At 38.4% G+C, this 27,916-nt stretch overlaps 1 protein-coding gene across 1 annotated transcript in view; it reads right to left on the bottom strand.

The window, feature by feature from the left end:
* Positions 1 to 3,440: 3,440 nt before the first annotated feature.
* The window catches only part of LOC126188957 (small G protein signaling modulator 3 homolog), a 198,612-nt gene continuing 174,136 nt past the window's right edge, over positions 3,441 to 27,916 (bottom strand). The window contains exons 14-16 of the mRNA XM_049930715.1: positions 25,642 to 25,784; positions 16,371 to 16,531; positions 3,441 to 14,405 (exon numbers count right to left, since the gene is read on the bottom strand). Of these exons, the coding sequence (XP_049786672.1) occupies positions 14,213 to 14,405; positions 16,371 to 16,531; positions 25,642 to 25,784 (497 nt within the window). The 3' untranslated portion in view covers positions 3,441 to 14,212. The remainder of the gene's footprint in view (positions 14,406 to 16,370; positions 16,532 to 25,641; positions 25,785 to 27,916) is intronic.

Here is a 27,916-nt window from a genome sequence, read left to right as displayed (position 1 = left end):
TGCCTCAAGTTGTGTCCCGACTCTGGTCCTGAAGATGACCTCGTTTGTAAACTCGATGAATGTTTTGATGCACAGATTCATGGAGCTGCAGTGAGATTTAAATTCTTTCATCTTAAGAAGCAACCTAAACAATCTTTAAAACAGTGGATTGATTAACTAAAAGCGCTAACTAGACGGGATGCAATCATGCAAAATGTGTCACATGCACACATTCACACTGCTATTCTACAACTACCAGACCCATATCTGCAAACAGTTTATCTGTTGTTGAATCTCAAAGTATTGTGGACACAAAAGAAGTTGCTTTTGAAGCTCCATCATTTCTCTTGTTAACAGTACACAAGGCACTCAATTTAAAGTGCATAAAAACATGGCTCAGATTAGCTTTAAAGGTAAAGGTAAATCTTTTCAGTCTTGTAGTGTGCATGGTGTACTTCAGAATAATGCAAGGAAATCCTCTCCTCAGTGTTTTTCTGGGGGTGATAGACAAGGTTGTCCTTATTGTAATTAAAAATATTTCCAGTGTGGTAAGCAAGGTCATACACAGACCATATCTTTATAGTATTACAAGTCGCAAGGTCAATCTAACGTGAGGCTACAGCATAGCTCTCAGCAAGTACATGTTGTCGAGTCTGTACAAATACGACCGATGCCCACTCAGGTGGGCTTTTCCATTTCACAGAAGACTTCTGCTGTAGTCCACAGACAGAAGACTAGACTTCTCAGCCAGTACAATACAATACAGTTTCAGTTAGGTACAGGTGCATCTCTTCCCCTCAGCAATAAAGACACATGAAAGGCTTGGTAGCCCAGGGCTACAGGAGCCAAATTCTGTTTTTTCTGCATATGCCAGACATGAAATACCAGAATTTAGCTTGTGCTGTTAGCCAACATCTTTTCGTGACCTCACAAAATGTGTTTCATTTCATGTACTCTGTTCAAGAAGCAGTGCAAACATCTTTAGTTTACACTTGTTCAATCTGTGCATACGAGACATTGTGTTACAAATCAGTTTCCCGCAGTTCGTGACCTCACAAAATGTGTTTCATTTCATGTACTCTGTTCAAGAAGCAGTGCAAACATCTTTAGTTTACACTTGTTCAATCTGTGCATACGAGACATTGTGTTACAAATCAGTTTCCCGCAGTAATATTTCTGCCTTGTGTAATAAGTACAATGAACTGTTTGAACCCTATTCTGGAAGAGCTAATGGTTTTGAGGCATACATTATTGTTCAAGGCCATGTGCAATAACAGTTTTTTTTCATTCAAGCCCTGTCCATATGCTATATGGGAGCAGGTTGCACAGGAACTGCAATCATGGAAAGACAAAGTGGTGATAAAACCCGTTTCAGCAAGTCAGTGGTCATTCTCAAGACCTCCTCCTGAAGTACTTTAGTCATTACAATACACCACAAGTTCTTTCCTCAGTCACAGATGTGTTACATTAATGTACCCTTCACAAATTAAATGCAAAACATGACAGTCTACTACTAGTCCTTCCAACTGTCAACTGTATTCATTCATCAGAGTATAATAAACAGTGAAAAAGAATTTAGAGTTCATATAATACTCCACAGCTTGGTAATGTACAATAATAATTCCACTGATTCAATGCAACAATCAGTTATTATGAGTTATGACCATTATACATTCTTATGAAAAATAGGAGAAAGATGCTAGGGGGCAATGAGTTGATTTCTCTGGGTCTAATATTACACAATGCGGTTTGTCCTATCAAAAGGGATCCACTCTAAATTACCACACTTTTCCACATAGAAAAAACTGGTGTGTTTTCTGGACCCTTTGGTAAAAGGATCTGATAGTCACTAGAGCTATACTGGCCCTGTACCTTTCTTTGAATATTTTTGTGTAAGACTATGTTACATATCACTTTCATAACAAATACTTTCTTCTTGCTTGCTACAGTTAGAGAGTTATCATACTGCTGCTCTTCGATTTGCCATTGTTCCATTCTGTTCATCTACCTTCTTACAGTCTCACCCTAAACTATCAGTTAGGACACAGTTCTGTACACCCCCACTCCTAGGGTGAAGGTTGAAGTCCCATCGATTATGAGATTATCAGAGACAGATTGCAAGCATTTGTCCTAAACAGTTTGAGAAAATCACAGAAAATCTAAACCTCAACCACTTTCTTCCCAAGTGATTGCCCAATATCTCAACCATTGTCACTTGCCTTGATTTTCCTTCACTTGTCTAAAAATGTTTCTCTAATTTATTCCAGAATATCTTTCAGCCATCCTTTTGCTCATTAGTAATGTCTTTGACATTTATAAATATTTCTAAGCATTTTGTCCAGTTCAGATTCCTCTCTCACCTAACTCAGTTATTTTATTAATTCCCTTACTAATCCTTGATCCAGTAGCTGTCATCTCTGTTTCTTTTAAATGCACTTTTTTCACATCCCTATTCTCACTCCACAAATCGCTGCTGTACTGTGTTTGAAAAGTTGACCAACATGCTATTAAACATGTGGTCATAATATTTTGGCTCAACAGTGTATGTACCCAGCAGATGAACTGTCCAGAACATACACGGCACCATCCTGGACTTACTACAACAAAGAAAGGAGATCTCATTCTGCTGGATAGTGGGACATTTGGGTATCCGTAGGAATGAGGTAGCCGATACTGCGCTCAAAGAGGATTGTACCATTCCCAACATGGAATCACAATGAACCACATTCCATTTTCTGCCCCCAACCCAAATTGGGAAGTTACTCCATACCCAATAAAGCACTTGTATTTTTCTCCCACACTAATCAACGAATGGCATGGTTATCTGATGTGAAGATTACTGCTGTTTCCTCTTCTCTCAGTACCACATTCCATTTTCTGCCCCCAACCCAAATTGGGAAGTTACTCCATACCCAATAAAGCACTTGTATTTTTCTCCCACACTAATCAACGAATGGCATGGTTATCTGATGTGAAGATTACTGCTGTTTCCTCTTCTCTCAGTAAATCTTGTTCTCTATTATTTTCTCCTTACTCCTACCCCTCTGAGATCCTATTTTGGATATGCTTCCCAGTATCCACAAGTCCAGCTACCTAGGTCACTGCATTATGGCTGCTTACTGCATCTCCAATGAAAAGGATCTATGTCCTTGTGGATTAACACCTTCACCACATTTACTGACAGCCTACAGGCCTGCATCAGATACAAAACCATTTCTTCATTGACTCTCTTCAGTCTCAGCCCCTTTAGTACTGGCTTTGTTTTTTACCATCAAATGCTAACTCACTCTCCATCGATGTACAAAATGACTGTGGTCTTGCTAAACATTACTTCTCCTAACACGCAGCTGACTAAAAAACGATGTCCTTCTACCTAGTAAAATGGGAAAATATGAGGGAGTTCTGAAAAGCAACACTTCTAAATATTATGTGAAAACTCGTAAAGGTTTTTAAATAAAACAAACTTTATTAACATTCAACATCTTTATCCTCCATGCCTACATATTTGTTTCTCGACAGTCACCCTGGCAATGAACACATTTCTCCTAATGAAAGATCAGTTTGTTGATACCATCACTGTAGGATGTTTGTGATCCTCACCTCCGCTTGCACATCAACATCCACATCCACATCACTGTTAGCTCCACAACCACCTCTCTTCACATGTATTAACTAGTCACCAACTATAACACTATTCTGACAAGTGACACTCATTCCACACCTGACTGTACCTCTCACGCAACCTGGTCATATACCAGTGTAGAGCACATATGCAGTGACAATAAATCCATCTCTCAGTATGCTGACTGTCTTTCAGGGCTTTCAGACAACATTATTCTCCTCAAATTCCTTGAAACACATCTCCTGTATTGGCCTCAAATACACTGAGCATTTCTCAAACACAAAAGAGGACCTTCTTTGTCATTCACAATTGGCACCATCCTGGACTGGAGCAACTCTATGTTCCCCATGAGGACTTCACCTTCTCTTGTCATGATGTGAAATGAACTTTTTCTCCACTACTCTTCTTATTTGCCCCAAAGCGCTACTCTACCACACACAAAATTTCTGAAATGTCATTATCCTCTCCAGAACATTCCTGCTCCTAATCTCAGTCATATGGATCATATTCTCGTGGAAGACCTGTTGTGACAGCAGGTGGATTCTTCCCATATTTCAGGTTTTTCTTTCTTCATAAATAACCAAAAACACTTTTTTACCTCATTTTGTTTTATTTTCAATACATTTACCTGTTGGCATGTAATACCTACATGAAAATCTCAAGTTCTTATTCGGACTAGATTTCTCTAGAATTTGTAATTTAGGTTATTCTTGGCTGTTCTGATTCCATTTGTGTAATTAGTTCTCATTAGGACACTGTTAACTAGAAGTTGCAGTTAATTAAAGGTAACACTTAAAGGTCACTATATTGAAAAACCTAATAGCTAATCGAGATAGCTGGGAATAGTGGCCTACATGATTCAAAGTTAAGCATTCTCATTTTCCAGTAACATATTTTAAATTACGTAAAACATAATTGTTAGTTTATAATTGAAACTTGAAGATCTAAAGAATCCCCATTTTCCACTGCAGATTTTGTCAAAACCACTGTTAAGAGTCCGAACTTTGACTACATACTTCTCTTACATTAATTTTTCTGTACAAAATGACATACGGCATTAACTGATAAAACTAATTAATAATTTTGTGTAATTTGCTCCAGTTTGTAATATGGCACACATTCATATAAACAAGGGAATTCACACTGCATAAAGACAATAGTTCCATGTATTTTTCCAAATTTCTGCTAGTGACACTTTCTGTCATTCAGAATCACATTAGTTCTGATAGTTCATCTGAAACAGTAAATTCCAACCTGGCCAAATTTCAAAGCATTATTTAGTCTGCAAAACAACAGTTTGTTCCTAAGCCGATCTTTATAAGACTGTCTTAGTCGTGAAGTAATCAGTTCGCAGTTTGAGTGTTGATGAGTAAGCCAATATCAAGTGCACTCTCAGTATTGACTTACACTAAAAGTATGTTCATTTTGTACACCAGCAACCACAAGACTCATTCATATTAATGTTTGAGGACTTGAGTCATTTCACATTTTATGCAATGTGAATTCCCTTGTTTATATGAATGCGTGCTGTGATTAATGAGTACAGTGAAATGTTATTGTCATCAAAGTGGATTAGTGTTGCACATGGTGATGATTATTATGTAAATGTGAAAGTGTGTTTTTTTTGTGCCATGAGAGAAAAATAAGCTTCACCACTGGAATGTGGCTCATGTAATTGTGGGTGCTGATTCTGAATAGCTGCACTAATAATTTTCTGAAAAAAAAAAAAAACACACACAATTAATAGAGGAACTTTGAAAGGAATAAAAAGTGCGTGTTGATGTCATCTGTGTACATCATTCCACACTCATTTAAACTCTCAGCTTCAAAGTGATCGAGATTGGTGCTAGTGATGGCGAGACTATGAAATCAAGGCCATTTCCGTCACACTGTTCCATAGAGCTTCCTACCAAATCCAACTGCAGTCCTACAACTAACATTTCTTACTCCGTGAGAAAGCCATGATATTGTCTATCAGCTTTGCTCCAATGACTACACACCATTTTATGACAGATTGTCCACACAAATGAAGGACCTCTGTCAAACAGTGGCCAATGGCCCACTAGTTTATACTTCTAAACATCATGGAAAACGTATCAATGGCTTCTTCACACCTGTGGCATGTAGATCTGCCCCTCCAGCTTTATTGTACTGTGCATGTAGTATGTGCTTGATGCAGGATAACCTTCATTACTACAATGTTTTTGGCCTCAATCTCCACGAGTCCTTTTACTCCACCTGTCTTTACCATTTCTCCTTTTCACATCTCATAATACCCTCCTGCACCACACCAGCTCCATAGTCCTTTCTGTACTTTCCTACTTTCCCAGCCAAACCGTTCAGTTTATTTGTTTCCTTATCCCTCTCTTTATGCATGTCTTATTCAAATTCAAAATCACATAATGTAGAATAATGGGACAGTATTAAACAAAGAGCATGATTCCACATATTTTGGAGTTTATGATACTGTTACACAATACTTACACTAAGTTATATAGAAGCAGAAAATTAAACTATAACATTGCTACCTACAGTATTAATGAACACTAGTTGACTTTAGATGAAATTAAACCAATTCTGGTAAGTTTATGGGGCTACTGTATTACAAATCAAAAATATGTCAACATCTTAACATAAGGCCAAATTATTCTTTGTGGAATTTATAACAATAATGGAAATTCCTGTGTGAAGCAATACGTAAAATAAGGCAAAGGCAACCACTCACCTACAGCAGATCAAAGTGTGGAGCACTGTAACACATAACAGAAAAACACTCACACAAGCTTTTGAGCACTAGCCCTTTTTCCAGCAATAGTACATACATTCTCACACACATGGTTATTAGAATACAGTTACTGCTCTGCTATTTCTTCTGGAAAGAAGCTAAACAACACATACAAGAAGCATTAATTTTATTTGAAATCTGTTATCACATTGAAAAAAATATTATTAGACATATTCTAAACCTTTGTACATAGCAGCATCAAGATGTGGAATTAATTACACGCTGCATTAACAAACATCACATATGTACTTATGAAAATCTGAGATCAGATGCTTCAAATTTAAAAACAAACACTGGACAAAATTACAAATTAAAGCTGCAACTTTTGTACAATTTGTGAATAATGTTCATTGAACATACAAGTTGTTACTAAGATTAGTAAATCAAAAATATATTTTTTGGTACTTTTAATGTAAGCATTTCTATGATCCATTCTCTTTCTGTATCTTCAAATTCACATTCACTATTTTAGAGGCTATTAAACATTAGAACAAATATTTAGAAAATTGCAATGGGAGCAGTTAATCACAAAATACATTACATATCATTTCAGGGCCAATACATATTATTCAATTTGTTGGTTGTACATTCTGTATGATTCATCACTTTGCTTCATTCAGTTCAGATTCTACCTGTACATTTATTGTTATTAAATCTTTAGCTTTCAGATGTATTCTGTTCTATTACCAAGTGAAAACAAATATGTCTAATAAATTTGACTCAATTTTTTGGAATGGATGCTTTTTATTTACAAAGTTACCCGTGTAACACCTCTATAAACAACACTTTCATTATAGTAGGAACTCATGTTATCTGGTTATTAGATTTACTCTATTACTTTCCAAGTTTGGTTTCCTTCACATACTATAACACAAATTTCACTCATGCACGGTACAACAAATGATGATCTGAGTTGAACTTTCAACTCTTCCATTTAAATCACAAATGTATACAAGAACAATTTTTTTAGGGTTAACACTGTTCATAGTCAAATCTGCTAGGTCTTCATGCATCAGTCTAGAAGCGTATCTACAATAGCATTTTTTACTTCTTGACATTTTCATGGTGTCGAGCATTAGTGACTTATTCCTCACGCATTATGAAACAGTTTCTTTCATGTGTTACCAGCTCAATAAACTTTCCTTATATACCTTCTTTATACAGCTGATTTTGGACAACAAATGCTTTATTTTGGATAACTCAGTGTGATTTAGTGAACACTTATTTAATATTTGTAATCCTGGTACACAATCATTAGATTTTGGACTTTCCAACACATTGTTCTAATTGATGAAGTTTTATACTTTTTGTTTTATATCATTTAATACTTCATGAGTCAGAAAATAACAGCAGTTCACGACAGGGTAATCTGTAATTAGACATAGTGGCCACTGTTTTGTTTGTGGCTATTCTGAAACAACTCGTCTGTTGTGTAACAGGTTTTTGTATTTTTCTGTTGCTCAGGCAAGAGTGTACTCAAGGTCGGGGCAAGAGTGGATGGTTAACTTATGTTTTCCTTTGAACGACGAAACAGTTTTGAGATTTTGCCACACGTGGCTCTGGTACACATGCTACTAATCAATACTCATTACATCTTCGGCCTTTTTTCAAACTATACAGAATGATAAATCTGTGTGTTTTGCAGGAAAAAATGTAAGTTCAGTTTACAAAAATTCTTTTTCCTTTGGGGAAGAGGGTTTTGAGCTCCCTTCACTCTGCCTTGCTGAGTATATCCTTGCAATCAGCTGTATATTAAGTTTCAGAGAATAATGGCCATGGATATGTTCTCCTTTTTTATTATTTTTCCTGTACATATAAGACTAGCATGCTCAAGCTCCAGAGCTAGTGATGACAATATCACACATTTCAGAGTTTAATTTGTAATTCAATTGAAGGCAGTGTAAATTAGCAGCACAATTTTCAGAGTATATATTATAAACACTTGACAGACTGTTACAAATACATATAACTTAAAACATTTCACTACACAACAATTACAAAATATTGTAACTTTCTGGATAAACCTTAAGCATTAATTTTTGTACTAGATGATCCAGAATGTTAGAAACACATCTGTTTGACACAGATAATGCAATCACCCCTTCATGAACCATGGATTGTGTACATCAGTGATACAGGTAGCCATACCTCTGGCACAACCGTAACGGAGGGGTATCTGTTGAGAGGCCAGATAAACAAGTGGTTCCTGAAGAGATGCAGCAGCCTTTTCAGTAGTTGGAGGGACAACAGTCTGGATGATCAACTGACCTGGCCTTGTAACATCAACCAAAACAACCTTCCTGTCCTGGTACTGCAAATGGCTGAAAGCAGGGGGAAACTACAGCCATAATGTTTCCCAAGGACATGCAGCTCTACGCTATGGTTAAATGACAGCGTCACCTTGGGTAAAATATTCTGGAGGTAAAATACTCCCCTATTCGGAACAGGAGAAACAAAACTGGCATTCTACAGATCGGAGCATGGAATCCCAGATCCCTTAATCAGGTAAGTGGGTTAGAAAATTTAAAAAGGGAAATGGATATGTTCAATTTAGATGTAGTGGTAGTTAGTGAAGTTTGGTGGCATGAGGAACAGGACATGTAGTCAGGTGAATACAGGGTTATAAATACAAAAACAAATAGATGTCATGCAGGAGTAGGTTTAATAAGAAATAAAAAAGTAGGAACACAGATAAGCTACTTTGAACAGCATAGTGAACACATCATCACAGCCAAGATAGGCACAAAGCTCACACCCACCACAATAGTGCATGTTTATATATCAACTAGCTCTGTAGATGATGAAGATTGAAGAAATGTACTATGAGATAAAAAGATTATTCAGATAGTCAAGGGAGACAAAAACTTAACAGTCATTGGGGACTGGAATTCGACAGTAGGAAAATGAAGGAGAAGAAAAAAAAAGTACATGAATATGGACTGAGGGAAAGGAATGAATGAGGAAGTCACCTGCTAGAATTTTGCACAGGGCGTAATTTAACCATAGCTAAGGCCTGGTTTAAGAATCATGAAAGAAGGGTGTATACATGGAAGAGACCTCGACACACTGAAAGGTTTCAAATTGATTACATAATAGTAAGACAGAGATTTTTGGACCCAGATTTTAAATTGAAAAACAATTCAGGGGCAGATGTGGACTCTGACCACAATTTATTGGTTATGAACAGTGACCTGGATAAACTGAAAGAATCGGAGGTTGTAGAGTTTCAGAAGTAGCATTAGGGAACAATTGACAAGAAAAGGGGAACGGAAACAGTAGAAGATGAATGGGTAGCTTTGAGAGAAGAAATAGTGAAGGCAGCAGAAGGTAAAATAGGTAAAAAGATGAGGGCAAGTAGAAATCCTTGGGTAACAAAAGAGAGGTTGAATTTAACTGATGAAAAGAGAAAATATAAAAATGCAGTCAATGAAGCAGACGAAAGGGAATACAAACGTCTAAAAAATGAGATTGAAAGGAAGTGCAAAATGGCTAAGTAGGAATGGATAGGGGCCAAATGTAAGGATTTAGAAGTACTAGAGGAAAGATAGATGCCACCTACAGGAAAACTAAAGAGACCTTTGGAGAAAAGAGAACCACCTGTTAAATACCAAGAGCTCAGATGGAAAACCATTCCTAAGCAAAGAAGGGAAAGCAGAAAGGTGGAAGAATATATAGAGGACCTGTAAAAGGGAGATTACTTGAGGACAATAGTATGGAAATGGAAGAGGACGTAGATAAAGATGAGATGGGAGATATGATACTTCATGAAGAATCTGACAGAGCACTAAAGGCCTAAGTCAAAACAAGGCCCCTGGAGTATAAAGCATTCTGTTAGAACTACTGATAGCCTTGGGAGAGCCAGCCATGACTAAATTCTTACATCTGGTGAGCAAAATGTATGAGACAGGCAAATTCCCTCACACTTCAAGAAGAATATAATAATTCCAATTCCAAAGAAAACAAATGCTTACTGATGTGAAAATAACTAACCTGTCAGTTTGACAAATCATGGTTGCAAAATACTAACATGAATTCTTTACAGAAGGATGGTAAAACTGGTAGAAGCTGAACTTGGGGAAGATCAGTTTGGATTCTGTAGAAATGTTGGAACATGCGAGGCAGTACTGGCCCTAAGACTTCTCATAGAACGTAGGTTAAGCAAAGACAAACCTACATTTATAGCATCTGTAGACTTACAGAAAGATTTTGACTATGTTGAGTGGAATACTCTCTTTAAAATTCTAAGTGATGGGTAAAATACAGGGAGAGAAAGGCTATTTACAATTTGTACAGAAACCAGGTGGAGGGGTGCACCCTATCCCTGATGTTATTCAATCTGTATATTGAGCAGAGAGAGAGAGAGAGAGAGAGAGAGAGAGAGAGAGAGAGAGAGAGTAGGAATAACAATCAGATGATCCTGAGAGAATTAGATTCGGAAATGAGACACTTAAAGTAGTAGATGAGTTAAGAACAGAAATTTGTTAACATCGAGTATAGATTTAAGTGTTAGGAAGTCTTTTCTGCAAGTATTTGTATGGAGTGTAACCATGTATGGAAGTGAAATATGGACGATAAATAGTTTGGACAAGAAGAGAATAGAAGCTTTTGAAATGTGGTGCTATAGAAGAATGCTCAAGAATAGATGGGTAGGTCACATAACTAATGAGGAGGTACTGAATAGAATTGAGGAGATGAGGAATTTGTGGCACAACTTGACTAGAAGAAGGGATTGGTTGGTAGGAAACATTCTGAGACATCCCAGGATCACAAATTTATTGCTGGAGAAGAGCTTGGGGGGGGGGGGGGGGTAAAAATTGTCAAGGGAGGGCAAGAGATGAATATAGTAAGCAGATCCAGAAGGATGTAAGTTATAGTAGTTGCTCGGAGATGAACAGTCTTGCACAGGATACAGTAGTGTAGAGAGTTCCATCAAACCAGTCTTTGGACCGAAGACCACAACAACAACAACAAGTAATCACTGCTCTGCACTGTGATTTTCTGAACAGGTTGCAAGTCCCATACCTACATTTAGTCCTTGCAGTACCATCATTGACAATATTTATTGGTTGTCCCAATTATCTTGGAGAAGCAATTTTTTTAATAATATTAAGCCCTTATATAACTGGTATTTCATTTTAATTCCAGCTTAATTAACTACGAAAGGCATTCATACTAAATATGTTCAAATAAATGAAAAAAAAAAACCTTCAAGATGAATTCAGTTATATAACCTTATCTACTTGAAAAGGGTCGTTAGATAGAACTCAATGAAAGTATAAATATTCACTAAAATTGTATAAAAATGCATATCATAAAATGAAAAGTTCTTAATACTGAATAATTAATAGACTCTACTAAAAGTAAAACAACAATAAAATAATGAATTTCTGGTTTAGCAGCTGAAGGTATTGGTCCTTTGTCTTGTAGTCACAGCAGACTTTTAACACTGTCATGTCACTACAATTTTACATAAAAGCATTCACAGTATTCTTTATCACAATAACAATGAATCAGTTTTGCAACATACACACAGATAAGTGGAACCCTGTCATAATTTGGATTTCAGAAGCTGTTCAGCAGTAGAAATACATTACAGTAAACAATGCAATGTATCTGATTTCTTTCGTTCTGTTAAGTAAAATTACATATCTTTATTTGGTTGACATTAATTACTCCAAAGCAACACTCAGTCCTACAGACAAGTAACAGTGCCAATATTTACATTTATACAAAAATTGCAGAGGTTGTTTGAAAAATAATACAAAGTGTGCAACAGTAAAGTTACAATAATCATTATAACATTAGTAACATCCTACAGAATTACATGGCACATTCTTACTGTACCCCAAAAGATAATAAAAACAATGACTTTAAAATTTAAATATGATATTCTGAAATTGCTGTTGATTAGAATGCTATAATATTCCAAAAAATCTTAAAACTCCACAAAATGATAACGTAAACTCTGAGTAAGGATGCCAGTTTGATAACCAAGCAGATAGCTTCATTATTTTGTGTACCAGCTGACAGAGTTCCTTAAACTCTATACTTTCTTCCCCTGGATATAAATGGAAAGCAATCTAGTCAGTGTCAGTCATCTGGAGTACAGTGAAATATCATACTACAAACTAAGTAAAATATGTGTTGACGCATCAACTGTCTCGACAGGTCTTCTTAACCATTTGGAAGAAAACTGTGCAAGACAGTTGGACAGTAGTGATATTTCAACCATTTTGCACAGGTCTTCTTCCTCAATGTTTAGGAGAAAACCCGGCAAGACACTTAGAAAACAAGCAGGTTTCTATTTATTGTGCAGATGACATGGCATTACATCTGGAATGAATTTATTCAAGCCTTGTTACTATATCCTTTCTAATAGTTCAGTTTCTCGGTGAGTAGTAGTTGTTATATATTTTTCCATCAGTGAATGGAACTTCACAGGGACTTCTGTATCTGTATCAAATTGAAAGGAACAGATTTGTACGTTGGAAATTGTTCTTTACGCACAGCAATGAATCAAATCTAAGAAAAATTACAATTTCACTTTTTTTTGACAGAGTGTTCATTAGTGGTTGAATACTTAATACACTCTTTCTAAGACAAAAAAATAATGCTACAAACAGGCCTAGATGACCATACCAGCCACTGTATCATCCTCTGCCATATGGTGTCATTTAGATGCATTATGGAGGGGTACGGGGTCAGCACACTGCTTTCCCACTCACTGTGGACTGAGGCTAACGACACTGAATTCCAAGGGTGTCGTTCAGTACACATAGCAGTGTTACAGTAATAATGTTCATTTTTTAAGGAAAAAATACTATAAATCAGTAAGAAACATGTATGTTGATTTTTGTGATAAATATTGTGGTAATTCCACAGGGAAATCTTTCTTAATTTGTAACAAATCAAAGTCATTAACGACATTTTGATTTCTAACAATAAAGTAAATCTGCTAACAACAAAGAAGTTGGCTTGAAAACCCAAAGATCTGATGGACTTCATGGTAAAGTGTTAGAATCCTAAAACTGACCTCTAAATTAGACAGCCCAATCAAATGAACACCTAATACATTTTTTGACCACACTTCTGACTTATTAAACTGGCAGTAACCCAACAGCACCAATACTTGTCATTTTAACACAACAACATGCAGATGACATCATCTTGATTAAAAATAAAGTAAACTGGAAAGCAGTATTTTACTGGGTAAGTTATAAAAAAATGATGGCCATCTCTTCAGATCCAGATAAGCAATAAAACACTTGACTAAATTAAATACAAGTAGTACACAGTTGTAACAAACAATTACAGACTGTTTCACAAACTTTTAAATGAATATTTTTATACAGATTGTCTGTGAAGTACATTAATTTAATATTTTAAACACAAAAATCATATTTGATTAGTGAATATGTCTATATGGAAAGATTTGTAAGCAACTCAGAGCTGCCTGAGTACCCTCTTTAGACCATTCTGTACTTTTCTGGTTAACTCATTTCTCCCTTAATTTTCTCCACAAAACTACTGAAATCATGTCTTCAATTGCAATACTGTAATTAATTTTTCACTTTAAATACTGTAAAACTTATTTTTAACTAAGGGTAACATTTTGAATTCTATTTTGAACAACTTTCAATAAATATGTAACAATACAATGTTAAAATCTTTCTTTTACGGTTCTCTCATATTCGACAAGCACACTCACTGATCTTTCTGAAACAAAAAGTAATCACTCGATTGTACTGAGTCCCTGTACAGAATCACCTAGAGTTTTAACATTTTTGAACTGGAACTGTTCCAATTAAATAAACAGTCCGTGTGTCCTAGAGGTCCCAACTGAACAAATGATGTTTCACTAACATATCACGTACACCATCTTTAAGAGGTTGAGATTGTTCTTTTTTGGCTGGAATTTCCCAATCAGGATTTAAATTAAATGCAAACTGTGAAAGAACACGCAATTCACACTTGATCTGCACCCATCCAGGACTGTAGATGAAACTCCAAGGATGGTACCTGAAAATTTATTGACACATTTTAATATATTCACACACCAATTCTAACACAAAGTTCACAACAAACTTAAAAAAGGACCTCTTCAGTACATGTAAATAAGGGAAGTCAAGCACTCACTTCCAGCTACTTGGTGTGTTATGCAGACATTTAATAGCAGCACAGAGGTTTTATTAGCTTTCAAGCTGTCATTCTTTATATCACTTAAGTACAGGGATTGGACAAAAATATGAAAACACCACAAATATGACACATTACCTTGCCTAGTACAATGTAGGGAACTCACTAGCATTTGAAACAGCTTCCAGTGACCTTGGAATGGATGGATACAGGTCCTGTGAGGTTTTCAAGGGAATCTTACAAAATTCTTCCTGCAAAATAGTGACAACTTCACATAACGATGATGGGTGGGCAGTAACACATATGTTTCTCTCCAAAGTAGACCATAAAGACTCAATACTATTGAGGTCTGATGACATTGTTGGCCACAAGAGATGTAATAATTCATCCTCGTGCTTACAAAACCAGTCCTGGACGTTACAAGCTGAGAGAACAAGGACCCTGATAGTGTCACCATTGGGAAACAAATATTGTACCATGGGATGGACCTAATCAGCCAAATAGTCACATAATCCTTGGCAGTAACATGATGTTGTGAAGTAACCATGGGGCCCATCAAATACCACAATATGGCTACCCAAAACATCACTGGACCACGGTTATGCTTAACTTTTGCAACGTAAACTTGGCCAGAAGTTGGAAACAGTGTGAAACAAGACTCATCTAAACATATGACTTTCTTCCATTTCTCAACAGTCTAGGTTTTATGATTTCAGGAACTCTCTTTCCTGTTACAGGCATTTCCACCACTGACTAGTACTTTTGGAATTGCTGCTCACCCTGCAATTCCCTGTTTGTGATGCTCCTTTTGTTTTATTTTGGTGCTGACAGGATTTCTGGTTGTAACATACATTTCCAGTGACTTCTGCAGCTGTTGTCCTCTTACTTTTCATCAAAATCCTCTTCAGTGACCATCAGTCACAATCATTCAACACAAGCTTTAACCCACATTGTGAGATAGGGGATGATGTTTTTCTGTTTTCCCTGTATGTAGTATAAATCTTCGATATGGTGCCTTTCGAAACACCAAACTCTTAGACTCCCTTAGCTGCGGAAGCACCCACCATACAAGCACCAACAATTTGCCCACATTCAAATTAACATAGCTATGACATAATGCACACACAACTACACAGAACACTGTCCTGAACATGACTGACACTTGCTACATATTTTGAACACTGCACATGTGCTATTCATGGTCAAATACAACAGTGCAAACTGCAGGATTGGCTAGCATCTGTACTTATGTTCAAACATGCATTTCTCATGATGTACCCATATTTTTGTCCAACCCCTATACGTGGTCCAACACAAACAACCATACAGATGCCGAAAACTCCACGACACACTAATGTGAGTCAGTATCTCCATCACTGCACCATCTTGCGTGGTGGTTTACAGAAATAATCGGTAGGCATATTTAAGAAAATGTAGCTAATACAGCAACTGCAGAAGTTTTCTAATATAGAATACCCACAAATTTGTTCAGTGGCACATATATTTATTCACTTAATCACAAAGTATGTGAAGGGTGAAAACATACTGTGCGATCGGTGGTGATACAATTTGTCCTAGGGACCCCTAGTTGGTGCTGTTCCAGCCCTTGTCTAAACTGAGCAAATGCTCAGGCTCCAATTGTCACAGAAACTGCACAACATTAAACAGTAACAAATGAATAACAATAAGTCAATATCGTCAACCAAAGTAGATGAGAAGGAGCTTTACTGAAACACTGCAAATTTTCAGTGACATCTTCAAATGTTATATCCGGACACCACAATATTTGACATGCAATGAAACATTTAAACAACTACAATAATAATATTAGTAATACATTTAACTTACCACTTCTGAACTACTTCCACACATGAACAAAGAACTTCTAGCCAGAGATGCAAAACTTGTTCATTGAGGCCCAAACAGATAAGACTTCGCAGCTTGACATCCATTTGAGCATGTGCATTATCGTGACTTAAATTCACTGCCTGCACACATCGGTAGAGTAACTGAAATTATAAAAGTGACCATTTATTTTAATTTATCATAAATACATTAATTTTTCCAATTCCATCAATAAAAACAGACTCTTAATATCTTGGGATATCTAAAATAAGTTTTGTTGTTGTTGTGGTCTTCAGTCCTGAGACTGGTTTGATGCAGCTTGCCACACTACTCTGTCCTGTGCAAGCTTCTTCATCTCACAGTACCTACTGCAACCAACATCCTTCTGAATCTGCTTAGTGTATTCATCTCTTGGTTTCCCTCTACGATTTTTACCCTCCAAACTGCCCTCCAATACTAAATTTGTGATCCCTTGATGCCTCAGAACATGTCCTACCAATCGATCCCTTCTTCTAGTCAAGTTGTGCCACAAACTTCTCTTCTCCCCAATCCTATTCAGTACCTCCTCATTAGTTATGTGATGTACCCATCCAATCTTCAGCATTCTTCTGTAGCACCACATTTCGAAAGCTTCTATTCTCTTCTTGTCCAAACTAGTTATCGTCCATGTTTTACTTCCATACATGGCTACACTCCATACATATACTTTCAGAAACGACTTCCTGACACTTAAATCTATACCCGATGTTAACAAATTTCTCTTCTTCAGAAACGCTTTCCTTGCCATTGCCAGTCTACATTTTATATCCTCTCTACTTCGACCATCATCAGTTATTTTGCTCCCCAAATAGCAAAACTAATTACTGCTTTAGGTGTCTCATTTCCTAATCTAATTCCCTCAGCATCACCCGACAATTCGACTACATTCCATTATCCTCGTTTTGCTTTTGTTGATTTTCATCTTATAGCCTCCTTTCAAGACACTGTCCATTCCGTTCAACTGCGCTTCCAAGTCCTTTGCTGTCTCTGGCAGAATTACAATGTCATCAGCGAACCTTAAAGTTTTTATTTCTTCTCCATGGATTTTAATACCTACTCCGAATTTTTCTTTTGTTTCCTTTACTGCTTGCTCAATACACAGATTGAATAACATCGGGGAGAGGCTACAACCCTGCCTCACTCCCTTCCCAACCACTGCTTCCCTTTCCTGTCCCTCGACTCTTATAACCGCCATCTGGTTTCTGTACAAATTGTAAGTAGCCTTTCGCTCCCTGTATTTTACTCCTGCCACCTTCAGAATATGAAAGAGAGTATTCCCGTCAACATTGTCAAAAGCTTTCTCTAAGTCTACAAATGCTAGAAACGTAGGTTTGCCTTTTCTTAATCTATTTTCTAAGATAAGTTGTAGTGTCAGTATTGCCTCACGCGTCCCCATATTTCAATGGAATCCAAACTGATCTTCCCCGAGGTCAGCTTCTATCAGTTTTTCCATTCGTCTGTAAAGAATTCGCGTTAGTATTTTGCAGCTGTGACTTATTAAACTGATAGTTCGGTAATTTTCACATCTGTCAACACCTGCTTTCTTTGGGATTGGAATTATTATATTCTTCTTGAAGTCTGAGGGAATTTCACCTGTCTCATACATTTTGCTCACCAGATGGTAGAGTTTTGTCAGGACTGGTTCTCCCAAGGCTGTCAGTAGTTCTAATGGAATGTTGTCTACTCCCGGGGCCTTGTTTCGACTCAGGTCTTTCAGTGCTCTGTCAAATTCTTCACGCAGTATCATATCTCCCATTTCATCTTCATCTACATCCTCTTCCATTTCCATAATATTGTCCTCAAGTACATCACCCTTGTATAGACCCTCTGTATACTCTTTCCATCTTGCTGCTTTCCCTTCTTTACTTAGAATTGGGTTTCCATCTGAGCTCTTGATATTCATACAAGTGGTTCTCTTTTCTCCAAAGGTCTCTTAATTTTCCTGTAGGCAGTATCTATCTTACCTCTGGTGAGATAAGCCTCTATATCCTTACATTTGTCCTCTAGCCATGCCTGCTTAGCCATTTTGCACTTCCTGTCGATCTCATTCTTGAGACGTTTGTATTCCTTTTTGCCTGCTTCATTTACTGCATTTTTATATTTTCTCCTTTCGTCAATTAAATTCAATATTTCTTCTGTCACCCAAGGATTTCTATTTGCCCTCGTCTTTTTACCTACTTGATCCTCTGCTGCCTTCACTACTTCATCCCTCAAAGCTACCCATTCTCCTTCTACTGCATTTCTTTTCCCCGTTCTTGTCAATTGTTCCCTTATGCTCTCCCTGCAATTCTGTGCAACCTCTGGTTTAGTCAGTTTATCCTGGTCCCATCTCCTTAAATTTCCATCTTTTTGCAATTTCTTCAGTTTTAATCTACAGTTCTTAACCAATAGATTGTGGTCAGAGTCCACATCTGCCCCTGGAAATGTCTTACAATTTAAAACCTGGTTCCTAAATCTCTGCCTTACCATTATATAATCTATCTGATACCTTTTAGTATCTCCAGGGTTCTTCCATGTATACAACCTTTTTTGATGATTCTTGAACCAAGTGTTAGCTATGATTAAGTTATGCTCTGTGCAAAATTCTACCAGGCGGCTTCCTCTTTAATTTCTTACCCCCAATCCATATTCACCTACTACGTTTCCTTCTCTCCCTTTTCCTACTACCGAATTCCAGTCACCCATGACTATTAAATTTTCGTCTCCCTTCACTATCTGAATAATTTCTTTTATTTCATCATACATTTCTTCAATTTCTTCGTCATATGCAGAGCTAGTTGGCATATAGACTTGTACTACTGTCATAGGCTTGGGCTTCGTGTCTATCTTGGCCACAACAATGCGTTCGCTGTGCTTTTTGTAGTAGCTTACCCGCATTCCTATTGTTTTATTCATTATTAAACCTACTCCTGCATTACCCCTATTTGATTTTGTATTTATAACCCTGTATTCGCCTGACCAAAAGTCTTGTTCCTCCTGCCACCGAACTTCACTAATTCCCACTATATCTAACTTCAACCTATCCATTTCCGTTTTTAAATTTTCTGACCTACCTGCCCAATTAAGGGATCTGACATTCCACACTCCGATCCGTAGAACGCCAGTTTTCTTTCTCCTGATAACGACGTCCTCCTGAGTAATCCCCGCCCGAAGATCTGAATGGGGAACTATTTTACCCAAGAGGACGCCATCATCATACTGTAAAGATGCATGCCCTCGGGAAAAATTATGGCCGTAGTTTCCCCTTGCTTTCAGCCGTTCGCAGTACCAGCACAGCAAGCCCGTTTTGGTTAGTGTTACAAAGCCAGATCAGTCAATCATCCAGACTGTTGCCCTGCAACTACTGAAAAGGCTGCTGCCCCTCTTCAGGAACCACACATTTGTCTGGCCTCTCAACAGATACACCTCCGTTGTGGTTGCAACTACGGTACGGCTATCTGTATCGCTGAGGCACGCAAGCCTCTCCACCAACGGCAAGGTCTATGGTTCATGGGGGGAGTTTTGTTAAGACTGCATTTTATTGGCAGGACACTTCGACAATGTAACAGATCTACTAAGGAGACTGCCTACACTATAGGCCTACTTGTCCGTCCTCTTTTAAAATACTGCCGTGCGGTGTCGAACCCTTACCAGATAGGACTGATGGAGTAATTGAAAAAGTTCAAAGAAGGGCAGCACGCTTTGTATTATCGCAAAATATGTGATAGAGTGTCACTGAAATGATACAGGGTTCAGAGTGGACATCATTAAAACAAGGTGTTTTTCGTTGCAGTGGAATCATCTCACGAAATTCCAATCACCAACTTTCTCTTCCGAATGCAAAAATATTTTGTTGACACTGACGGTGTTCGTTCTTTCCGCGCGTTATACGAGATTGGAATAACAGAGAATTCTAAAGGTGGTTCGCTGAACCCTCTGCCACACACTTAAATGTTATTTGCAGAGTATCGATGTAGATGTAGATACTGAATTTTACTGTGTTGTTTCAGCAAAACGCAAGTACCCTGCCTGTTTAATTGCCCACTTCTGTCTGCAAACTGTTTACAGCATAGGCATCATGAATTTGCTTTTGTGTAATGCTTTGTGTTTGATAAGTTCATTCCTGAGAGAATGCTTCAACTATTTCTCACTGTGACAGTAAATACAAGGTGTACAACTTTGCTTCCACCCTTCGCCGATAGGTGGTGACAGTGGTAAGTAGCAGACGAAGGAAACAGATCAGAGATGTCAGGCAGTTACCTTGGACCTCGGTCAACATCCTCGTTCAAACATTAGTCTATTTGTGCTTGCATCATGAAGTTGCTCTTGATTGAAAATGTCAGTTTACGAGCCTAATTCTCATCATTTGCGGGAGATTTTACTGTTTTGTTTCAATATGAAGAAAACAGTGGTTGAGTCTCATCGAATGTCCTCAAGTACGTATGCTAAGAATGTTATTAGTGAAAGAACATGTTGTGAGTGGTTTCAACACTTCAAGAATGGTGATTTTAACGTCGTTGATCAGTGTAGTGGCGGAAGAGAGAATGTTTTTGAATATGCAGAACTGGAGACATTGTTGAGTGAAGACTTGCGTCAAACTCAAGAAGAATTGGCACGATTGGTGTGAGTGAGACAGCATGCCATTTCAAAACATCTCAAGGCTATGGGCATGATTCAGAAAGAAGGAACTTGGGTCCCGTGTGAGCTCAAACCTACAGATGTTGAATGGCGTTTGTGTGTTTGTGAGTAGATGCTTCAGAGGCAAAAATGGAAGGGATTTCTGCATTGCATCGTGACCAGGGACAAAAAATGGGTTCATTACGATAACCCTAAATGCAAAAAATCATGGGGATATCCTGGCCATGTTTTTACATCGACGGCCAAACCGAATATACAGAGCTTCAAGATCATGCTCTGCATTTGGTGGGACCAGCTCAGCGTCGTGCACTATGAGGTGTTAAAATCAAGTGAAACTATCACAGGTGCTTGTTATTGAATGCAGAGCATTAAAAAACAAACCGCCGCAATACAGCGAGAGGCACGATAAAGTGGTTTTGCAGCATGACAATGCTTGTCCCCACGTTGCAAAAGAGGTCAAAATGTACTTGGAAATGTTAAAATAGGAAGTCCTACCCCACCCGCCGTATTCTCCAGACATTGCTCCCTCTGACCAACACTTCCGAGCTCATGAAGAAGTCACAAATTGGATCAATTCATGGATCGCTTCAAAAGATGAACAATTTTTTCGATGCGGGATTGGTACACTGCCTAAAAGATGGGGGAAAGTAGTGGCCAGCAATGGAAAATACTTTGAATGATACATGTGTAACCAATGTGTTTCATTAAAGACTCAATTGTTGGGGAAAAATGGTTGAGGCAAAGTTGTACACCTGGTAGCTCCTTACTTTCTTGCTTTGTAAACTGAGCTAGTCATTTACCAAAACATGAATTTTGTGAACTTTGCTTCCTCTGGCACTTTACTGGAAAGAAGAGACAATACAAAACACCAAAAAACTTTCTGAAATAAGGATCTTCCACTCTTCTTACACTAATATCTTGTTCAAGAGAAAGGTGTTGGTCCACTTCTGGCCCTTAAGCAAGTATTGATTGACAGAGTTGTTCGATATCCTCCTGAGGGATATCACGCCAAATTCTGTCCAATTAGTGCATTAGATTGTCAAAATTTCGATCTTGTTGGAGAGCTCTGCCCATAATGTCCCAAATGTTCTCAACTGGGCTCAGATCCAGCAACCTTGCTAGCCAAGGTAGAGTTTGGCAAGCACAAAGGCAAGCAGTAGAAACTCTCACCACGTGTGGGCGGGCATTATCTTCGTAAAATGTAAGACCGGGATGGCCTACCATAAAGGGCAACAAAACGGAGCATAGAGCATTGTCGAAGTACCACTGTGTTGTAATGGTGGTGCGGATCACAACCAAATGGGTCCTGTTATGAAAAGAAATGGCATCCCAGACCATCACTCCCAGTTGCAGGACTTATGGCGGGTGACAGTCCTGATGGTACCCCACTGCTGTATGGCCACCCCAAACCTGTCTTTGACCCGAAATCTCATTGACTGGAGTAGAATTGTCTTCAGTGTCAAGTCCATTTCGAACTGAGCCCTGATGACCAGTGAAGATGTCTGGACATGCCCTGGACAGCAGTGGTATACTTACCTGACTGTCACCTGCATATGGGCCGACAACCAGGAGTAATGGTCTCAGGTGGCTTTTCTTTTCATAGTAGGACCTGTTTGGTTGTTATCCATTGTGCCCTTACAGCACAGTGGTATATCAACAATATTCTATGCCTGTTTTGTTGCTCTTCACAGCAAGCCATCCTGGGCTTACATTTCAAGAAGATAATGCCTGCTCACACACAGCAAGAGTTTCTATTGCTTGTCTTTGTGCTTGCCTAACCTTACCTTGGCCAGCGAGGTCACTGAATCCCTCCCCAATTGAGAACACTTGGAATGTCAAGGGAAGGGTCCTCCAAGTAGCTTGGGATTTTAACAATCCAGTGCACCAAATGGACAGAATTTCGCACAATATCTCTCTTGAAGATCTGTAACAACTCTTTCAATCAATGCCAAGCTGAATAGCGGCACATAGGGGCCAGACTTGGAGCAATGCATTATTAACTTGCTCAATTTGTGAAGCTCTTTCTCTTGGATAAATCATCCAGTTCTCCGGAAATTTTAATCACTTGTTGGTCTTTACACATACAATGCATTTACCAATTTCTGTCCCATTCAGACAATTTTTTAGTAGTGCTTTTGAGTGTACTTGCCCCTATTCAACACAAATCATACTTCCTCTCAGCATTCTACTTTTCCATGTCTGCAGTCTCACTGTAAAAACTATCCTATGTAGCATAATGGTATTGCTGTGAAATCTGCCCTACATGCCTTAATGGTATTGCATACTCCTAATCACCGTCAACCAAGGGGTGACAATTGTGAGAGTGTGTGCACAATAATGAGGAGGCCTGCAAATCCTGTTCATTTATTTTTCCCATACTTATATGACTGAGCAAGGTAACACAGTGTCTAGCATACTAGACTCATGCTAGGGAGAAACAAAAGCCAAATACATATTTGGATATTCTGAATTATATTTTAGCACATTATTGCTTATTCTAACAATTGAAAATCCAGGATGGAATAATGACATATTATGAAAATGGTTGCTACTCAACATATGGTGAAGATGTTGAGTCACATACAGCCACAACAAAAAGACCGGGAAACAGGAAAGCTTTTGGCTAACAGGCCTTCTGAAATACAAGCAGTAGTAGCTTCCTTTGTGGTGCTTTGGAGTGTACTTGCCCCTATTCAACATTAATCATACTTCCTCTCTCCATTATATTTTTCCATGTCTGTAGTCTCACTGTAAAATCTGCCCTATGTACCTTAATGGTACACACACACACAAACCATTGTCTCTGGCTGCTGAGGCCAGACTGCAAGCAACACGGCACGATGAGTGAAGTCCTCCATCTGACCTCTCGTCTGCAGTAGCTGCCCTATCCTCTCCCCACCACACCCCTGTATGCTCCCACAGCAACAATTCATCGTCCACCCACCCCTACCCTGCTACACCCCCGCCCCCCACACCATCATCCAGATTGCTTCCCCATCACGTGCTGTTGCACACAGTTTGGCCTCAGCAGCTAGAGACAATGGTCGTATGTGTGTGAGTTGTGTTTGCTTGAATGTGTGTATGTGTGTGTGTGTGTGTGTGTGTGTGTGTGTGTGTGTGTGTGTGTGTGTGCGCGCGTGTATGTGTGGAAGGGGGGGGGGGGGGGGGGGGTTGCACACGTGCCTGTGCATTTTGGCTATTTCAGAAGAAGGCCTTTTGGCCAAAAGCTTACTTCTTTAGAAGCCTTTTTGTTGCGCCTGTCCGCAACTCGACATCTCCACTATAAGGGGAGTAGCAGTCTATCCTTTCTCATAATATATAGTAGCTTATTCTAAATCAATTCTGCTTACACATCTATCTTCTAACACAATTTGAAGTGATTATTACTTTCCCCCTGGCACCTACATATGTTAACTGCTGGCATATACACTGATCAGCCGGAATGTTATCATCACCAGCCTACTATCCATATACAACCACCCAGGCGATAGCAGAGTCACCTGGCAAGGAATGACTGCTAGTCACACACACGCACGGTGCATGTAGTATCAGTGATCATGCTGTCTGTATGATGATCTATTTGATGTTCAACTGAAGGAAGATTGTGATGGCCCAGTGGCTCACCACTTTTGAAACTGCACGACTTCTCGGATGTTCGAGGAATGCTGTGGTGAATATCTTCAACAAGTGGCAAAACTAAGGTGAAACATTGTCCAGACGTAGTGAGTTGGGTGGCCAACCCTCGTTACAGATGTTGGACGTCATAGGCTGAGCAGACTGGTAAAACAGGACAGGCAGTGAACTGTGGCAGGACTAACATTAGGTTTTAATGATGGGCAGAGTAAAAGTGTGTCTGAAACACACAGTGCATTGAACACACTTAACGATGGGCCTCCACAGCTGACCACCCATGTATGTGCCAATGTTAATACCATGACATTGTCAACTACAACTGTAATGGGCACATGGCCATTGGCACTGAACATTGGCACAATAGCAGAGCATTGCATGGTCCTATGTATCCTCATACATGTGTGTGAGTTGCATTTGCGTGTGTGTGTATGTATGTGTTTGTCGTCTAATTTTGACGAAGGCCATACTGGCCACACACTATATTTGTGACAGTCTTTTCGTTGCGCCTATCTACGACACTTTGAACATTGTCTTAATTGTGAGACAGTTGCCTAGGGTCTCATGATACCACCCATATCTAAAAACAGTATGCATCACTCTTTCCTAAGTAGGAAGCAAACGCTGGTTTGATGTGCCCCTGTACTCATTATATATGTCTGATTTTTTATCGTTGGGCCTTAACTTCAATTACTTAATGAGCATTTCTACTGGTGATACATCTTCAATTTTGTCTCAATACATGTAACAATATAAAATCACAACAAACTGCTGCAAAAATGCTGTGTTTTAAAAAAATACAAAATACAACTAATCTACTGCATTGATTAAATTTGAAAATTGAAAGGCTATCACTGAAAGTTGGCTAGACACATAAATAAATATATTACATTATTCATGGTTTCGCTTTCAGTCTTAATTAAGAACTTGTTCAATGACAGAATGGTGACAGTATCTGTGTAACTGTTTGAAACAGGTGTTGGCTAACCTCTTCAGGAGTGAGAACTTTTCCATCCTCATCCAATCGATAAGTCTTACAAAGTACAAGGCGACTGTAAACTGAATTAAAGTCTTTTTCAACTTCTTTTGTAGCTGCCTCTTCAATAAATAGCCATGGATGACAAGGGCCACCTGCAAAATGTAAAACATATGATTACTGATGTAATTGTGAACAATCTTAATACCACAGGAATGGCATTGGCAGAATATAAATAATGGAAGGAGTATTTTTGAGGTATTGAATCATTGATAGGCACGAAAACATTGCTAAGCTTTCAGATGGAACCCTCTTTCAGAACTAATAGAAAACACACACACACACACACACACACACACACACACACACACACACACACACAGAGTCTTATACAGGCTGAGAGACAAAGTTGCCGTGCATGTGTCTGTGTAATATGTCAGCTCTGAAAAGGATTTATTCAAAAGTGCAACAGTGTTCTGTGTTGTTAATGTGCCTAGCAATGATTCAATACCTCAACTATACAGCGCACTGTTACCTTTACGCATTCCATTATTTGTTTTTATTATTACTTATATTTGATGCTTAATTTCTAAAGACTAAAAGACAAACGAATTAAACTTTTCACAACACATATGCTTCATTAGGACATAAGATGGAAAGGAAGGAAGAAGAAGCTATGTAAACTGTTTATGAGTCCAAATGAATCACCTGTGATTCATGAACAAAAGAGGACTTAAATATTTTACCCTGTTTTGTAATGCCTGTCATTGAGACAAGTTCTGCCTAACTGTTTAAAGTTTACACAACAACCCTCTCTCCCTTCTTCACTATGTGAAAACCATACTGATCAAAAAACTTGAGTTTTATAGATGCACTCTGCAGATTTGCTTTGATGAAAAATTTCTGTATGAAATACAGTAATAATCACCCTTTCCTTTCTCCTGTGCCTCTTTTCTCTTCTCAAACTGACTATTATTGTCTATCCTGGCTATTTCATCATTAACTGTACAAGAGGTTTCCAAAATAAATCCTTCACTCTGTAGCAGAGTATGTACTCTTGTGAAACTTTCTAAGAGATTAACACTCTTTGTCACACCAGGGTATGATCCCAGACCCTCCTGTTTTGTAGACATTGCTCTTAATGACAGAACTATACAGATGTGTGCTGGGATAACTTAAGTCAGAACAGTGCCTGTAAAAGACCAGGTTTCCAGTGAGTTACAGCCTGGGAGACTGTTTTAATCTACCTACCTACCTTTGTTCACATAATAATAAAATTAGTAAATATGCATACCTAACACACAAAAATGGAGCGAGAGGTAAAGCTGAACACTACTGGGCCATCTTAAGATGAACACAATGCTCAGCTATTTGTTAATGAACTATTCAACACTTCCTTTACTCGGTGACAGGTTTGAGAAGGCATGAGATTTTGTATTATTTTATTGGTAAGCAGTTCAAAATACGAAATCATTTGATTAATATAAAAGTCCCATACCAGGTTGATATATAAATCAACAAGTGTACATAGCACAAAGGCGCATTTCAGTGAAGTTGAGTAGAAAGCTCATTTTGAGGGTTAGAACCATCTTTATTATATATGAAGGTTTATTACGGAGCATGTTCTGTTGTGGTTGTCCTATTTATTTGCATGAGAATGTAGTAACCCCATATAGATCCATGCCCGAGATTTGAGTGCATAGTCATAAGGTACAATACAGAAGTCAGCAGACACAGCTAGAAGCCCGACAACCGTCTGAGGCTCCCGCTCTTGGATGAGAGCACAGCCTCTTGTCTGCACATAACACTGGATAACTGACAGCTTTTAGAGATGTGCCCAGCCAACTAGAACTCAAATACATGTCAACCTCTGCATGTGTGTTATCAGACTTATTATTTGTCTGCAGCTAGTGGCTTGTGTTGCAGCCTTTGGATCACAGGGTCCCGGGTTCAATTCCCGGCTGGGTTGGGGATTTTCTCTGCCTGGGGACTAGGTGTTTGTGTTGCCTTCATCATCATCATCATCATCATCATCATCATCATCATCATCATCATCGTTCATGATTGTGTCTAGATTGGGCTGTGAAAAAAATGAACTGTGTAAAAATTGGGATTTTGTACGGATGTTAATGGCCGCGCAGTTGAGCACCAAACATCAGTATCATCATCATCCGACATTGTAAGCCACTCCATGGCTAGTGTACCCATTATAATAAGTTTTTTTCTAGACTTACAAAGTTTGTTGTGTCAGTCATTGTGTTGTGTTCTCTTGAGGGATTACACATGA

This window comes from Schistocerca cancellata, chromosome 5, assembly GCF_023864275.1.
Source record: "Schistocerca cancellata isolate TAMUIC-IGC-003103 chromosome 5, iqSchCanc2.1, whole genome shotgun sequence".
Lineage (NCBI taxonomy): Eukaryota > Metazoa > Arthropoda > Insecta > Orthoptera > Acrididae > Schistocerca > Schistocerca cancellata.
The sequence above is the reverse complement of the archived record's forward strand: the minus strand, read 5'-3'. Positions and strand labels throughout refer to the sequence as shown.